The 17,796-nt window shown below is 42.9% G+C and overlaps 1 protein-coding gene across 1 annotated transcript; it reads left to right on the forward strand.

Moving 5' to 3' along the window:
* The first annotated feature begins 7,898 nt into the window (after positions 1-7,898).
* LOC121172307 (membrane-spanning 4-domains subfamily A member 8-like) lies at positions 7,899-16,684 on the forward strand. The gene is made up of 6 exons (XM_041004158.1): positions 7,899-8,117; positions 10,275-10,397; positions 12,755-12,814; positions 13,686-13,823; positions 15,904-16,017; positions 16,586-16,684. The coding sequence occupies exons 1-6, from the start codon at positions 7,899-7,901 to the stop codon at positions 16,682-16,684; spliced, it is 753 nt and encodes a 250-aa protein (XP_040860092.1).
* Positions 16,685-17,796: the final 1,112 nt, after the last annotated feature.

Consider the following 17,796-nt stretch of genomic DNA (forward strand, 5'->3'; position numbering starts at 1 on the left):
TACTTTGAGTTGAATAATACTGAAAATACCATCTATAAAACTTGCAGAACATAGCTAATGAAGTACTTGGAAGGAAATTTATAACATTAAATACAAATGATATAGAAAATAGACTGAAAATCGATGAACTAGTCTTCCAACAAATAACTTTTATAAAAGATTAGCAGAAGAAAAATTAACAAACTTGAGTTGAAATTGACTTTGAAAAATGTGTAAGAGAGATAACAATCCACAATCATTGGTTCCTCCTATACTAACATAGTACCTTTTTTTAAAAAGATTTATTTGAAGGACAGAGCAACACAGAGAAAAGGAGAGACAGACAAACACAGGCAGAGCTAGAAATCTTCCGTGTGCTGGTCCACTTTCCAATAATTAACAATAGCTAGGTCTGGGCCAGGCCAAACCTAGAAGCCGGGAACTCTAGCCTAGGATCCCACAGGAGTGAAAGGGGCTCAAGCATTTGAGACATCTTCTGTTGCTTTCTCAGATGCTTCCACAAGAACCTGGATGGAAAGACGAGTGGCAGAGTTCAAACTAGCGATTGGGTAAGGAATACCGGTGTTACGTGTGGCAGCTTAATTGCAAGATTAATTGATTAACAACGGAAGAGAGAAAACATAGAATACCAATACCATGAATAAAAGAGAAAACATTATGAGGATCCCAAGATATAAATAGGATCACAAGATATTATGAGTAATCTCATGCCAATAAATTCAACAACTTAAATAAAATGGATAGTTCAAGAAAAAAATTCTAAATCTTATATAAGAAGAAATAGAAAACATGGAGAGTTCTACACTCATATCTGATAAATTACATCTGGGGTTTTATTTTTGCTTGTTTGTTTTTATTTAAAACCTTCCCACAAAGAAAAGTGAATGAAAGGTTTCTACTACAGAACATTATATCAAATACTTACACAACTCGGAGCACCAGTTTTAGCATAACCAATGTCCTAAAACTCTTTAAACTTGGGCTGTATCTTCCCATTTTATCTTTTGACAAAACGTGTGTGTGTGTGTGTGTGTGTGTGTGTGTGTGTGTGCAGGAAGTGCTAGTTAAACAACTTGTGAATGTGCTTCACACCACTTTAAACCGATTAAAATGGTAAGCTGTATGCCACATATGTTGTGCACAGTAAAAAAAAAAAAAATACTTTTATGATTGAGAAACAAATGTAGAACATCAGCAGAGGTTCAAGAACAGTGCACAGGCCGTGAGGAGGGCAGAAGGAGCCTGCTCCTGTCTGACTAGCTGTGTCCTGGTGAGTGAGCACCACTGGGGGCAAAGCTAGAGGAATCAACCAATTTTCCAGTTTTCCCCCAAATCTACCACTCAGAATGTATCAAAGGATTCTGCTTTCTAATGTCATGCTATTCTTTTGACGTGTTTAAGAATTATTATTTGATTTTCAGGTTTGATTCTAATCCTCTATGGCTGTCTCCAAACTCATTTTCTGTCAAGAATTGGTGATGCCCAGGGCTGGTGAGCAGTCCTGGACTCTCAAGGAAGTCACTCACAGCAGCTGCTTACACAATAACATCCCCTGAGGCAGACACTCTGCTTCCCAGGACAGGTGGGTTAGCGCAGAGCTGCGGGCTTTGGGAAAGTTCAGGAAAGCCAGACTTTGAGCTTTTAGAAGCTACAGGGGCATCTGGACTCTCCAGAGACCGCTGAGCACTTCACCAGGGATGTTCAAAGTTAAAGAAGGAAGTAATCCACAGGAAGAGAGGCGTTCTTTACGCTTTATTTATTCAAAAGGCAGAGTTACAGATTGACAGAGAGAGGAAGAGTTCGCTCTCCAAATGGCTGTAACAGCCAGAGATGGGTCAGACCAAAGCCAGGAGTTTCTCCCAAGTCTCCCATGCAAGTGACAGGATCCCAAGTTTCTGGGCCATCTTCCACTGCTTTTCCAGGCATAGCAGCAGGGATCCAGATGTATCAGAGCCCAGATGGATGCTAGCACTGCAGGCAATATTAGCCGCTGCACCACAGCACCGGCCTTGAAGCATTCCAAATGGAGGGCATCTTCGGGGAATTAATGAGACAAGAAAAAAAAACATCTTTTCTAGAATATGCATAGTTGAATTTGCAGTGTCTGCTAATATTTGAGACTTAGTTTCCATATAATAAAACCACATTCAATAACAAAATAAGTTGTGTCTTCTCTTTTTAGTCATATTTTTATGACTGAGCTGTGAACGCTCTAATCAAAACTGTGGATGTCTCTGGTATAAATAGAGAAACTAAGATCCTAATACCCACGTTAAAACGTCCCTGGTTCTCATACAAAAAAAAAAAATTAAGTTTATGCTTTGAGAAACCGAAACCCATTTAAATTTATGGTTCATAAAGTATGAATCCACTATTTCAGTAATAATTTCCAGAGTATAATCTTTTCCACATAACAAGTAGTTATAAGGCTCGGTTATCTAACAAAGGTTAACTTATTTAACATTTGAACAAGTTACAAAATATAATCCACTATTTGACACTCTTTGTAAACAGCAATTTACAGAGCCTGTATTTTATATTTTGATTCAACATTAAGAGTTTCTTAAGTAATTTCTTATTGTCTTAGGGGTCCTTGAAGGCCTTTATCTTACATTTGTAAATGAGAACGAAATAAGATCTTGAAACCAATCAAAATGGAACTCATCATTTTGTGAGTACACACACACACACACACACACACATATGTATTTCAAGTATGAACTATCAGAGGAGTTCAAAGGTGGCATTCAGGGACAGCACTGTGACACAGCAGGCTAAAACCACCACCTCCAAAGCCAGCATCCCATATTAGAGTATTGGTTTAAGACCCAGCTGCTCTGCTTCCCATTCAGCTTCCTGCTAACTTGCCTGCAAAAGAAGATGACCCAACCACTCGGACCCTGCCACCCATGTGAGAGACCAAGCTCCTGGCTCACCCTTCAACCTGGTTCAGACACAGTAGTTGCAGCCATTTGGGAAGTGAACCAGCAGATGGAAGATGTCTTTCTCTCTCTCTCTCTCTCTCTGTCTCTCTCTCTGTCTAGTTCTGCCTTTCAAATAAATCTTTTTAAAAAGTTACCCTCTAAAGGAAATACTTCCTTATTATCCTTGGTAAATTCATATCATTTTGAACACTTTTTGCTACTGAATTGCTTCAGCATTAAAAGTTTAGCTCACCATTAAGAGGTTTTCATCATTTCCTATTAGTTTTCTCCTCAGGAATTTCTGAAAACCTTTATCTTCTACTTGTATGTGGTCCAATCAAAACGAAGCTCTACCATTCTGTGGGACTTTGTTTCGAAGATGGGATACTCTGGGACCGTCCAAAGAGCAGTGGATAAAGAAACTATGGTACATTTACTCCATGGAACACTACTCAGTCAAGAATTTTTTTTAAATCCAAAAAATTAATAAATAAAAAATTAGAAGGAAGACTAGTCCTACCAGACATTATCATTTGCTATAAAATTTCTGTAATTAAACAACAGTGGATTTCTTTTTCCCAGTCTCTCTTTCTTGTCTCTGTCACTCTAACTTCAAATAAATAAAAACAAATAATTCCTAAAAAAAGAAATTTAGTATATGACAAAAGCGGTATTTTTAGATGGGCTGTATCAATTTTTCTGGACCAATTCAGAAACTTTTCAGAAAAGTTAAAAAAAAAAATTGAAGCTGCCTCACAACACTCATGGTGATTAACTCCAAAGTATTAGGAATAAAAATGTAAAAAGTAGGGCCCGGAGAGATGGCACAGTGGTTAAGGTCCTCGCCTTGCATGCCCGGAATCCCATATGGGCGCCGGTTCTAATCCCAGTAGCCCCACTTCCCATCCAGCTCCCTGCCTGTGGCCTGGGAAAACAGTCGAGGACGGGCCAAGGCTTTGGGACCCTGCACCCACGTGGGAGACCCAGAGGAGGCTCTTGGTTCCCAGCTTTGGATCAGCGCAGTACCAGCCATTGCACTCACTTGGGGAGTGAATCATCGGAGGGAAGATCTTCTTCTCTGTCTCTCCTCTCTGTATATCCGCCTTTCCAATAAAAAATAATAAAATAAATATTTTTTTAAATGTAAAAAGTAAAAGCCACACAGATACTAGAAAGACTACAGGTGAATTCTTGCATAATCTTTTTTTTGCATTTTTATTATATTTTTTACAATCTTTACATAGTTAGAGTAAAAAGGTTCAAGGGCTATAGGAAAGTGGGTAAGACTATTATTTCCACATTATTTCCTTCATGTGTCTGAGGTAAAGAGGGGGATATTAAGGGAGAAGCCCCTCCCAATTTCCCACCCACCCCAGGTCCCGGATGTGGGGCATGCTCTGAGATACTTGCTCAAGTGGTTTTGATATTTCAACAGTTATAAATCGCTGCCAATCTTGCCACTCCAAGCACTATGAGGTCTTTGAAGAATCCACTGATTGACCTAGTCCATCATAGAGTCTCCGTTTGCCCCGTATTTTGCTGCCAACATATATCTGAGGTGGTTGATTCTGTCTTCTGTCTTTTCTTGGTTAGGGTTCTGAGTCCTGGGTTTCAATTGGGAAGATCCCCAAAGAAACTTTGTCTGAGGTGTTCCCAGACCAGATTCTTGTATGTACTAGCAAGCTCAGGGCCCAGCACAGTCCATTGCCCCAATCAGCTGGTGGTTGCAATTGCTGGGTTTGTTCTGTTTTCAGTCTCAACTTCCACTGGGAACCAACAGGTGTTGCAGTCCAGCCTGATTCTGCCCAGCACATACTCGGCCCTCACATAAACCAGGAGGAGCTGCAGCCTGGTTGGAGTGACCCACAATAACCCCCACCAGGCCAGCCCCTTACCCTGGTTTGCCAGTATGTGTAGCAGACTAGTCCAGTCTGTCCCACATCCCATTTGGCTCTCGTACATGTTGATGGGTATTGAAGCCTAGTTTCATCTAACCAGCTCCACTATGCGGCCCTCATGGATGTTGTTGAGTGCCTTTCTGTCTAGCTACTCCCAGCCCCTGTCCTAATTTTTGTGCCCTCCCGTGGGAGTGGTAATCCAAGAGGCAGGAGCCCACTATTTCCCTCCCAGGAATTCTTGCATAATCTTGATATCAGGAAGGCCTTCCTAGCAATGAGCTAAAACACCTCAGTAATACAAGATGTATTATTTTACTAAACCAAACATTTTTAAAACCAAACATTTTTGAGTTAAAGAAACCACTATAAATAAAGCCAAAATATTGCCAAACTTGGAGAAGATATACCAAAGATAAAAAAAAAAAACTAATATACAGACTCAGAATGTTTATCTAAGGGATTCTTTAAAAGAACAAGGGTGCAGAAATCTACTAGAAAACTGGGAAAGACAGGAAATTTCGCTCTGACTTTTCATCCAACTTTGAGCATCCCTCACTACTAACCACACCCAAGCTAAGTCCGGAACCTGCTCTCGCCCATAACCTCTGCCTGCATGATGTTCGTTCAGTTGGCTGTCTTGCAAAGCTCTGGCTATCCTGTCAACCAGTGAACACTTACTGACTGTCCACCATATGCCAATATGAATACAAAGGGAAACATGTCACGGATGGATTCAAGCAGGTGCTCATTGCCAACAGCAGCAGCTCGTCTGTTTGACCTGTGTGGTTCACAGGAAATGGGCCATGGCCATATTGCATGCCCACCCTTGGCAGGTTTCTGATTGTCTCTAGGCCTTGACTTAGGTGAAAACAAACAGAAATCAATTGCCAGCCTCGCTTTGCCCACTGAATCTCTACTCCTCACTTCATTTGCCAATTAGATTTCAGATGACACCTTCTGTTTGTGGTCTTCCCTAATCTCTTCAACTCCAGTAAATCTCTTTTGCCTTTGTTCTCCCATGGAGAGTGCTGACCTTGCTGCCATGGTGTGTGTGTGTGTGTATGTGTGTGTGTGTGCGCGCGCTTCTGTCTCAGTACATTGTGCCCGGGTCTCACACGGCAATTCTGGCACCATCAAACATTTGTCAACCCAAATCATAACTGATCGGCTTATTGGCTAAGAAAAGGAAGTAAACACAGGTAGAAAGCTTCAGCAGTAAACAACAGGTGGCCTGACCAGAATCAAGGAAGAAATTGAAGAGGACTTTGGAGCCCTCTAAACACATCACCTAGCCAGACTTCAAGGCAGGTAAGTTCCCCACAGCAGAGTTGCGAGCAGGCGTGCTGGAGACTCGGCTGCAGGAGAGCGTGGTGAGTGACTCAAGCCAGTGGATGCTAAGTGAGGTTGGGGTGTGATGAGAAGGTTTTTCTGCCAAATGAGATTTGGGGGAGTCTGAATGGGGGTGGAGGGTGCAGCAAGTTCCAACGTGAATGTACTGTTCTACTGTGCCACTCCAGAGTGTGTGCTAGCTTGATGCCCTATTCGGACAAAGAGGCAGGGAGATAGAATTTGAAAAACACACCAAAAAGCTAAGTGATCCAGAAAGTTGGGCAGTGTTAGACTCCCAGTGGATTCACTGTGGGGCCCATGAGCTTCCCCTGAGGCGGGTGCTCTCCCTTTAACTAAGAACTGGAGCCTTAAGGAATTCATGTTCAGTCTCCTATTCTCAGCTTCTTTCTCCAAAAGATGAAATTGACAGAGTGGAATTTAGTGTTTCCTAAAGACTTTCCGGCTTTGAAACATTTATCATGTAGCATGCAAACCACCAAAGGTAGAAAAACGCAGCGAAGACCTCTGGCAACAGTTACCCTCTCTGGCCCTTAATTTTCTTATCTGTAACACTAAGCCGGTGTGAATAGTAAAGGAAATGGATGCGTATTTATGAATCCCTGACGCCTTGGCACCTCTTAAGTGCCCAATAAACAATATCAAAACAGATCTCTTTAAAGTTCACAGAGCTCCTCAAAGGAGCTACTGGTAGTTGAAGTCCTTCTCAAATGCAAACACACTTCTAAAGCCGTTAGCACGGTAGCATCGCTGTGGCTGACAATTAGTCATCTATTTTATAATAGCCAGAACGGTAGATATTGAACATTGCCAACACAGAGGAATGCTAAATGTTGGGTGGAGAATACACCCCACTTACCCTAATCTGAGCCCATAATTTCTCCCCGCATTGAAATGTACACTGCAGCCCATAAATCTATATAATTATTATCTGTCGATTATTTTTAACTTCTTATTTATTACTTTGTAATGTTTTATTGAAACACAGTATTTATACCAAAAAGATACTTAGGTATATAAATAAATGAGTGCTTGATCCTCTGATCACACTCCTACCAACACAGAAGTTAAGAAAAGCACATGACTCAGTCACTATCCCTCCTCCACTTTATAGTGGGTGAGAAGAGTATATTGTCATTTATGCAATATGGTTCAATGAAGCAATATTTATAACCACATATCAAATCATATGACATATATAAAATCTGTATATCTATATTAAACACCTTGTACAAATAAGAAAACATGTATCTGACTGATTTCATCTTGTAGAATGATCTTCAATTGCATGTATTTTGTTGCAGTTGTCAAGATTTCATTCTTTCTTAAGCTCAGTACTTTTCTATTACATATTTATATGATTATGGATGTACATGTCCCATATTTTCCTTATCCAATCATCAGTTGCTGGATATTCAGGTTGATTCCATAGCTTACCTATTGGGAACTGAAATGCTATAAACTCACGAGTGCAAGTAACTCCTCCATGTGTTCACTTCATTTCCTTTAGATGTATTTCCAGGAGTAGGATGACTCAGTCATGTGGTAGATTTATTTTTAGTTTTCTGAGGTGTAGTACTGTTTGTACTGATTTGCATTTCCACCAACAATGTCTTCAGGGAGCTTTTTCTTTTCAAACTTGTCAGCTTTTGTTGTTTTTTTATTTTTGGGTAATAACCATTTAAAATGTAAACCCAGGTGCATATACGTGTGCATTTACTTGCAGAGCATGAATTCGATGACTTCAGCAGGCCCCATGGCCAACTCTGTGTTTGTGGTGGCATCCCATAAGAGTTACCCTATGATCCCAGGAGTCACGTCTCAGGTGCCTCTGAGTCCAGACAACCAGCCCCAAATCCATCTAGTTCCTGCAAATTCAGTTGGTTCCATGTCAACTGTGAACGAGTCGCCTGCCCGAAAGCCCTTGAAAGAGGGCAAGACCTTAGGGGTAAGTGGTGTTTTCCTTTGCAAGTCTCAAGCCACATGTCTGGAGGAGGAGGTTGGGGAAGGTGGGAGAGACGCACAAACTCCACGTCTAGCAAAGTTAGAGCTCACCTGAGCTTGCCAAACACATGTCTATTAGATTGTGTAGCACCACCAGAGATCTCAGCCTCATATTTTCTGATTTAGCCAATGTACGAAAGAAGAAGAAAGTCATCCCAAAAGTGGGGCAGTTGAATGTTCATTGTGTTGCCAGCATTCTTTTTGATATCTGTTTTTCTGGAAGAAAGTAAGTCTAATACGGCCAAAGTAGGCCCCCCAAGGTGGCGTTGAAACTCAATGGGATTGATTCTAATTTTTGCCCAATAAGAGAAAGAGGGCAGGGGAGGGACAGGTTAGATAGGCAATAAAACCCAACAACAATAAACAAAATAAGAGTCTGCCACAGTGGCTGAAATGCCGTCTGAGTAAGGCAAGCAGGCTCATTTCAGTAGGAACCCGAAGGGTGATGAATGTCCCAGACAGCCCAGCTCCAATCCCAGTTCTACCCTCAAGGATGGCTCATGGGAGAGTAGACTGATACAACCTGGATAAAACCAAAATTCATGAAATTCAGTTTTTGAGATTTTTATTCTGCCTAAACCCAGAAAAAATATGATATATTTGTATATATGTATATAAATATGTATATGTATAAAAATATGATGTATTTATTATAGAATGGTTTGTGATCAAAGATTGTAAACAGACAAAATATGCCTCACTGTACTGTTAGTTAAACCAAGGTATTGAACATCCTAAGAATAACATGTATCAGACCCACAAAAAAAGCAAAGAAGCCCTTTATGTAATTATTTTTGACAGACCTAAAAGTATCTAGTTAATAGAACAAAGCATAATTTGTGGGCATTTGGGAGAATTTAAGAAAATATTTGCTATCATGATTGCTGTAGATACATATGCATGAGAGAACTTCAAAAAGTTTGTGACAATAAAATTAAAAGATGTTTATTTTCATGTAAAACTTTCAAAATCTATGCGTGAGTGTCCTCAAAAAGGTCATGAAAGAGCTACTATTGTAGAACAGCCAGGTAAACCAGTGCTTGCGACACTGGCATCCCATTTTGGAGTGCTAGTTCTAGTCCCGGCTGCTCGGCTTCCTAACCAGCTACCTACTAATGAAGGGAAGGCAGCAGAAGACGGTCCAAGTACTCGGGTCCCTGCCACCCATGCAGACGACGGAGTTGGAGTTCCTTTTCCCCATTTTCTGGTTGTCCCAGACCTGATTATTACTGTCACTTGGACAGGGGACAGAAGAGATAAATCTCTCTCTTTCTCTCATTCACTCTTTCTCTTTTTATCTCCTTCTCTTTCTGTCACTCTACCTTTTAAATAAGCAAATAAGTAAACCATTTTTAGCAAGTGTGCATGAACTAATGAAAATATTTGCACTGATATATGTGCAAGATACACACACACACACACATATACGCAAGGCATACTATGGTATAGTACAAGAGTACTTCAAAAGTACCCTTTTCTCATGGATAACAGAATTAAGCATAATGTCTGGCTTATATCTGTGTGTATAATTTCTAAGTCATTAATGCAGGATTTCTCTGTATTAGTGTCTTGGCACTGCCTTAACAGGGGACCATAAAGTGAAAGGCTTAGAACAATAGGGATGTGTTGTCTGATGGTCTTGAAGACCGGAAGTGTGACATGAAAGTGTAAACAGGGCACACCCCCTCTAAAGGCAGTAGGAAAGAATTAGAGGAACTCCCAGACTGCTGTCCACACCACCTAACCGTACTTTGCAACATGAAGCAGAATATAAAGAGAAGCAATTCCACTAGTCCAATATTTGTTCCAGCTCCTCCTCCAAACATCAGGAAGACCCAAAAACTCTGAAGCATGCATGGTACCCTGGAGAGACATTCATCGTGAAAGAGTGCCTTCACAAAGTCCCCAGCTGGTTTGTAATCTCAAGGTGTATGTTAGGGAAAACAGCAGATTGTGGGTAGCTTTTATCTTGTTTTCATTTTTCACATATGACTTTTTAGATCAGGACAACAAAATATTTATTAAAAGGAAAAGATACCTCCAAAGAGAAGTGAGGTCCAAGCTCAGAAATAAAGGCTTCAACGCATGACTTTCTCAACAGGCGGTCCAGATCCTGATTGGCTTGGCACACATCGGCCTTGGCGGAATCATGGCCACCATCATCTCCGAGTTCTACATCCCCATCTCCTTCTACGGAGGCTTCCCCTTCTGGGGGGGCAGCTGGGTAAGCAAGGTGGGCTCCCTGCACAGGAGTTCCCCTGGAGGGTGTCAAGGTGCCCTGGGCTTCCTTGTCAATTCATGCAACTTGTGCCCTGCAGAAGGTGCCCGGTTCCAGAAGCCTTGGCATGACAAGGGGTTACCCTAGAAGTGTGTGATCACACAGCTCTGGAGGTCAAACGTCCGAGGTCAAGATGCCAGAGGCTTCGCTCCCTGGCTTGCACATGGCCATCTTCTTCCTCTGTCTTCACGTGGTCTTTGCTCTGTGTACTGTGTCTTCATCTTCTCTTTTAAGGACACCACTCATATTGGACTGGAATCCACTCTAATGGACTTAGCCTAACTGCCCCTTTGAAAACATGTTCAAGTCTCGCCATGTTCTGAGGGTCCTGAGGGTTAGGACTTCAACACACAACAAAACAACAACAACAAAAAGATGGGAAAGACCAAGGGATACAGTTCAGCGCCTAATGTCACATAACAACCCTGCAAGTGGTCACCCATTCAGCAGGAACAACTTCTTTACTTTACCCACCTTTCTTGTTTAATCAACCCAGAGTTGGCGCCTTTTTCTCATTCACAAAAAGATCACCCATGTGCAGGTGGTACTCAAGTGTTAACCCACAGGGCCCGGAGCGGTGGCACAAGTGGTTAAGTCCTCGCCTAGCACGCCCGGGATCCCATATGGGCGCCGGTTCTAATCCCGGCAGCCCCGCTTCCCTTCCAGCTCCCTGCCTGTGGCCTGGGAAAGCAGTCGAGGACGGCCCAAACCTTTGGGAACCTGCACCCGTGTGGGAGACCCGGAAGAGGCTCCTGGCTTCGGATCGGCATAGTATCGGCCCGTTGCGCTCACTTGGGGAGTGAATCATCGGACGGAAGATCTTCCTCTCTGTCTCTCCTCTCTGTATATCCGCCTTTCCAATGAAAAAATAATAAAAAATAAATCTTTAAAAAAAGTGTTAACCCACAGAGGCCCACCAGCCTGAACTCCAAGACAAAGACTCTATCACCAGGGGCCAGCCATGACCTCCCAGCCCCACAACAGCCAGGGCTGCCGTGGATTGCAGGCTGTCTCTATGGAAGTTCCTCCTAGCAAAGTACAAATGTGTCAGATGTGTTGTGTTTTTCTGCCAAGCTGCACATCTTCAGCTGGATTCTCAGAGTGGTTTGTGACTCCACTAAAGGTGCATCGCCCTCCACTCCAGCTCATTGTTGCTGTGACTCTCAGTTTTCCACCTGCCCCATATACACAAAGATTTGATATTGAGCATTACATACTACTGCATGTGGACAAGCACTGGGCAGCTGTCCTGTCCTCTCAAATTCCTGCTGGGCTGCTCTATACTCTCAGCCTTCACAACTTCCTAGCTTTTGATTGCAGGGCAGTTTGGTGCTTTTCTGCCTTCTTGCTTCAAGACCATCTATTCCACCCAAATTGTGAATATCTTCTTCCAAAACAAAGGCGACTCACAAGAACTGGTAAGGACATCCAAAGTTCAGCCCTGCATCAGGCATTTGGCTCAACAGTCAACATCGCCACTTGTGATGCCCACATGCCAATAGCAGGAATTTCCTCCAGATCTCCCATGTGGATACAGAGGCCCAAACACTTCTGCTGCCTCCCCAGGCATATCAGCAGGAAGCTGGACCAGAAATGAAGCAGCTAGGACTCAAAGTGGCTTATATAAGAGGTGCCAGTGCCATAGTTTGAGGCTTAACCTGCTATGCCACACTACCAGCCCCCAGTATCAATTTTTGAGATAAGAAAATTATAACTTGATTAATGAGCACATGAGTTAGAAGTCAGAATTGAAAACCAGGTCTGGAGGTCAATGTAGTAGCTCAGCAGGCTAATTCTCCACCCTGTGGCACTGGCAGCTAATAGGAGTACCAGTTCATATCCCAGCTACTCCACTTCTGATAAGCTCTCTAATTATGGCCTGGGAAAGTAGTTGAAGATGGCCCAGATCCTTTAGACCTGCACACATGTTGGAGACCTGGAAGAAACCTCTGTTCCCACTTTTGGATCAGCTCAGCTCTGCCCTTTGCAGCCATTTGGGAAGTAAACCAGTGGATAGAAGACCTTCTCTCTCTGACTTTCCTTCTCACTATAAATCTGCCTTCAAATAAAAATAAATAAATCTTCTAAAAAGAATAGGTGGCTAGACCTTATAATCTGTTTATCCATCTTCACTTCCCTGTCATATGATGCAAAAAAAAACTCACTTGTTGTATTCCCTGTGGTGAGCTGTTGGCCCCAGCAAAGGGACAGAGACCATCTGTGTATGACAGGAACCACAGAAGCCTGAGGAAGCATGTCTGAAACCCCGACCTCTTTCTGAACAACCCTCTCTTTGATTCCAGTTTATCATCTCAGGATCCGTCTCAGTGGCAGCAGAAAATCAGCCCAAGTCTTCTTGCCTGGTAAGCCCACCATAAGACTGGCTCTTTCAGCCAGAGCCCCATGGAACAATGTCATCAGGAAGGAAATAGGGCTACAGTTCCTCCTCCCTCATCCTTGGTCCTAATAACGTAACCAGACACAGGGCTCACACACAACTGCTGGCTCAGACATGCAGTTCACGTGAGCCTGGATGTGCAGGTGGTCAAGGCGGGGAAAGGACAACACAGCTACCCCTGGGGAAAGCATCAGAGCGAAAGGATGAGCAACCTCCCAAGAGGGCCTCATAGGAGCTCAGACTCCTCTCCAGCAGAGCAAAGAGCTCAGACCTTCCCTAAGGAAAACCAGCCAGCCAAGCTCAGAAAACCTCTGTGCTCCTAGGCCGAGTCAATCACATCTCAAGACTCCTACCTGTCCCTATAGAATAAATGGTTGAATGTTTCCCAAAGATTATTTCTGAAAATCCTTATCCCATGTTGTGCTCTGTAAAGACAGTTAAGAGAAGTAGTCACTATTTATCATCCTCTCTCTGGAAGAGCCACAGTGCTCATCAAGGCTCTCAATGTCATACAGCAAAGACCTGCATACCTATGCTGAAGCCATTATTTTTCAAAACCCAAACCTGCACACACAGAACACAGCTTTACCTTTTACAAGCATAGGATACCAGGGACTCACACTTAGAAATGCTTTTTGATAAAAAGAGAGTTGGCTGGCAGTGATGATGTCACACGTTGTGACGGCATTTACTACAGCTGAAGCACAAATTGAAGATGGCGATTTTTTACACAGTAAAAGTTGGGGAGAATAAAAGAAACACTTGCTGGATCAGTGCTGATCTCAGTTACGACAGCTTTCTTCTCCCACCTGGACTCTCCTTGTCTTCCTCCTCAGCTGAATGGCAGCGTGGGCTTGAACATCTTCAGTGCAATCTGCTCTGCGGTTGGAATCCTGCTGTTCATCACAGATCTAAGTATCAGCAGCACATACAAAATTCCCAACTATTATGTTCCCATTGAGATCTGGAGTGTGGTGAGTATCCCTCTCAACCAATGACTCAGCTATGTTTAGAAACTGCCAGAAAGATCCAGCAAGCATCATCAAACACTGTAGGGGGAGGTGGTGTTGTCAGAATCACAGCAAAGCTCAAATTCATCGACCTGCAGCTTTTCGCACAAGCCTTTCCAGACTCTTGGTTTCTGCCTGTGTACATCAGCCCCTCTTGCCGGTCTTGTTGGGAGGACTAAGTGCAGCAATGTAGATCATCTATGGACCCATCCACCAGCTCCTCTACTCCCATTCTCTGGTTTCTCGCCTGTTTCTATACAGTCAACAAACATCTTCTATAAAGGGTCTGATAGTGAGTACTATGGGCTTTGCCAGCCAAACAGTCTGTGTGGTAGTTACAGGTGCTCCATTGCAGCCACCAGAAACAGTAAACAAGCAGAGCAGTGTTCTGATTAGATATGACCTACAACAAAGGCAGCAGGCAGAATTGGGTCCACGGATCATAATTTACCAGCCTGTACTCCAGATCAATATGTTCAGTAGAAGTGCAATGTAACCCACATATGTGATTTTAAATTTTCTAGTTTTTGTGTTTTAAAAAGAAAACAGAACAGGTGAAATTAAGTTTAATGTTTATGTAACCTAACATTTAAAATATTTTTATTTCAATCTGCAACCCATATAAAAACTTATTAGTCAAATAGTTTGCTTTGGGGATACTGAAATCTTTGAAGCCCAATATGTGTTCTGTCTTTAAGGCACATCTCAGTGTGGCACTGGTCCCAGCTTGAGAGCTCAGCAACCACATGGGGATTTGTCGTTCCTGGATTGAACAAGGCAATTCCGCATGAGCTATCCCCACCTCCTGTTAATCCAGCCCCCCACCTACTCTGCCAAACCCATCCTTTCTCCTCTTTTCTTCCTCCCCTTACTGTCTCTACCAATTTTATTCCCTTAGCTAGAGCCATATTCCATCATCCTATAAACACACTTCTGCTTTCATCATAAAAACCAAGCCAACGAATCTACATATGCCCTACTTCACCTATCAGCCACCATGCAACTTACTGAGCCCTCTTTGTGAAAATTCCTTTAAAGCGGTGTCTACACTTATATCTCCAATGTTGTTCTCTCTCGGGTCAACTCCAATCACACATTCACCTTCACATCTCCAAAAACCTTCTCTGCTCCTACACCGTAATCATCCCTCCTCTCTGGGGACTTGGTCTGCTTCCTGATCCCACCCAAGTGGTTGCTGTCTTCACCTCCTCTGCTGATTGTTCTTTTTCCCCTACCCCTTGGGCTCAGTCACCGGTCCTCTTCTTTGTTCTCTGTAGTCACTGCCTTGTCAGTCTCACCCAGTCCAGTGGCTTCAAACCTCTTCCTTATGACCATAACTCCTGAACACACAGCCCCAGCTCCCACACTCCAGGTTGGAAAATCCAGTATCCCTCTCATCAGCTTGAAATTCAGAATGTAGGTTCTTCAGCTTTCACTTTCCACTCTTCTCTACCTGGATTTCCTTATTGCAATGGATACCAATTTTGTGGTTACATTTTCTGGAAACAAAATCTTGGAGTAGTCATTGGTTCCTATATATCTCTCATCCCTCACAGTCAACTCTATAGAGAATGTTGTTGATTCTATTTTCAAATCTCATCCAGAACCATTTTCCACCAGTTCCTCAATTTCCACATGGTCCCAAGCCACCACATTTCTCCTATACTCCCCAAAAGCCTGCTGCCTGCTGTCGCTACTCCTTAGCACAGCAGCCAGAGCAACCCTTGATGTGAAAGATCACATCACTTCTATACTCAAACCCAATTACTTAGATAATGTTCCTAAAGCAACCTACCAAGAGTTTTCCCTAAATAATAATTACTTTTCTCTTACAGTACACTTTTAGTGAATTCACATAGCAATTGTCTTAAACCCACACTTGAACTGCACAAAACCAAGTGAGATATTTTCCCCAAGGATGTGCAAGACCCCATAGGGACTTTCCAGAAGTCATGAAATTGGTCTAGCACAGAACACCATTCCAGCTCACATGTCTGGACTCCCTGTCAAGTGTTCATGTCCTCTCCATGCCTTCTACTTCTAGAACCCTGGAATGGCGATTTCTAGTATGCTGCTAATCTTCTGCACCCTGGAGTTTTGCATCGCATGCACATCTTCCCACTTTGGTTGTCAACTGGTCTGTTGTCAACACAATAACGTGAGTCCTGGGGATACTCAGTGGGAAGATCCACCAAAGAAGATGGAGACTAGAAGGGTCTTCGTGTTTCTCACACCTGTCCAAAGGCAGGAGTTCATCTTCCCAAGGCTCCCATGTATTGCATGCCATACTTCTTCCAACCTTAGGAGTGCACTGTCCTATTCAATTTAGCATGTCTGTAACAAAATATTTGAGAATAGTTAACTTCTAAGCAAAGAGATTTATTTGGCTTCCAATTCTAGAATTATTAAGGTCCAAACAGGGTGATGCTAGGGTCCAGATGAAGGCCCTTTCTGGCTGCATCACAATGTACAGAGAGGAAGAAATGGAAATAGCCACAAGTATGTGGGGTTGCCTCCCTTTGCAGCAACCCACTCTTGGAAGAAATAACTGCACTCCTGTGAAATCTAGCCCAGGCAGATGGAGCTTCCTGATTGTCTACCTTTCAGTAGGCTCCATTACCCCTATCTCAACACCACAGTGGAGACAAGGGTCTGACACATGAACTTGCATGGGAAACAACATATCAAAGCCATTGCATACACTCCCATGTGCCTATGTTTTTCAGGTGGGCACAGTCATCCCAAATGTCTATGCAACCAACCCAGTGGCCATCCCAGAACCAGTGTGTTCACTTGATCTTAGCCAAAAGGCCGAGAAGCGATAGAACCAGTGTGTACAATGCCAAGTTTTACATTGTGATTAAGGCTCCAGCCAAGCAAAACCAAAGATTGTGAAAGTATCTTTCACTGGGGCCAAAAGAGGTAATTTCCTTTCTGGGCTCTATAACCCTGGTTCTTCTTTCCTCTCCAACCTTCCATTTATTCTGGTAACCCTGCCAGTCCTCTATGAAGTAGAAGACAGGAATTTAAAATGGAATTTTAACAAAAAAGGCCTCCCCATGGCATTTGCATCTCTCTGCATGTGGGTATCCCTGGGTCTTTGTGAAAACACATCTGAGTGATTCTCATGTGAATGACTGTTGGTTGGAGGAACAAATCTCTGGACACCTAATCTTCACTCTTCCAATGATTCATCATTTAATAAATATGTATTGAGCGTATGCTATGTCCAAGGGTCTATTCATGATAGAAGGAGAACATGAACATGACATAATCCTTGACCTCAAAGAAATTACCAACTCAAAGAGAAGACACCATGTAAACAATTTTCTCTATCAAATGACAGCATGGAGTAGCCATCAAAGGGGTACTATGAGGAGGGATAACGAGGTGATATCATTTATCCTGGTAGCCAATCAGTCAGGGGTGAGTAATGCTGAGACTGAGCCTGGTGATGGGGATATTTAAGTGGGGCCTCAAAAGCAAAGAAGGGACTGGTATGGTGGAGTAGTGGGCTGGGCCACTGCCTGAGCTTCTACATCCCATGTCAGAGTGCTCATGCCAGTCCTGGCTGTTCTGCTTTCTGCTTCCAGTCTACCTGGATGGCAACAGAGAATGGTGCAATCCTTAGGTCCCTGTCACACATGTGGGAGATCAGGAGGAAGTCAGAAGCACTCTCTCTATCTCCCTCTGTCTCTCTCTCTCTCTCTTTCTCTCTCTGTTTTTCTTTCTAATAAATGCATCCTTCTTTCTAAAAAGCAAGGAAACTTCTTGCCCAACCATAAAGAGCCTCTGAGTTGAAAGATACCTGGAGACAGTACATCATCTTCTGCCATGATCAGGTTCTTCACAAATTATCCTCACTGATGTACACTGATGTTCAACTACTTCAATAAGGAATCCTCCTGAGCCAAAGGCCATCTCATTGTTAATCATA

The sequence above is a fragment of the Ochotona curzoniae genome, unplaced genomic scaffold, assembly GCF_017591425.1.
Source record: "Ochotona curzoniae isolate NIBS_2020 unplaced genomic scaffold, NIBS_Ocur_1.0 scaffold_3171, whole genome shotgun sequence".
Classification (NCBI taxonomy): domain Eukaryota; kingdom Metazoa; phylum Chordata; class Mammalia; order Lagomorpha; family Ochotonidae; genus Ochotona; species Ochotona curzoniae.

Excerpts from the sequence above, each read along its gene's own strand:
- LOC121172307 (XM_041004158.1), top strand. The coding sequence starts at position 7,899 with ATGAATTCGATGACTTCAGCAGGCCCCATGGCCAACTCTGTGTTTGTG. Across the intron at positions 10,398-12,754 it reads CCTTCTGGGGGGGCAGCTGG|TTTATCATCTCAGGATCCGT; the intron begins GTAAGCAAGGTG and ends CTTTGATTCCAG. Across the intron at positions 13,824-15,903 it reads CCATTGAGATCTGGAGTGTG|AACCCTGGAATGGCGATTTC; the intron begins GTGAGTATCCCT and ends TTCTACTTCTAG.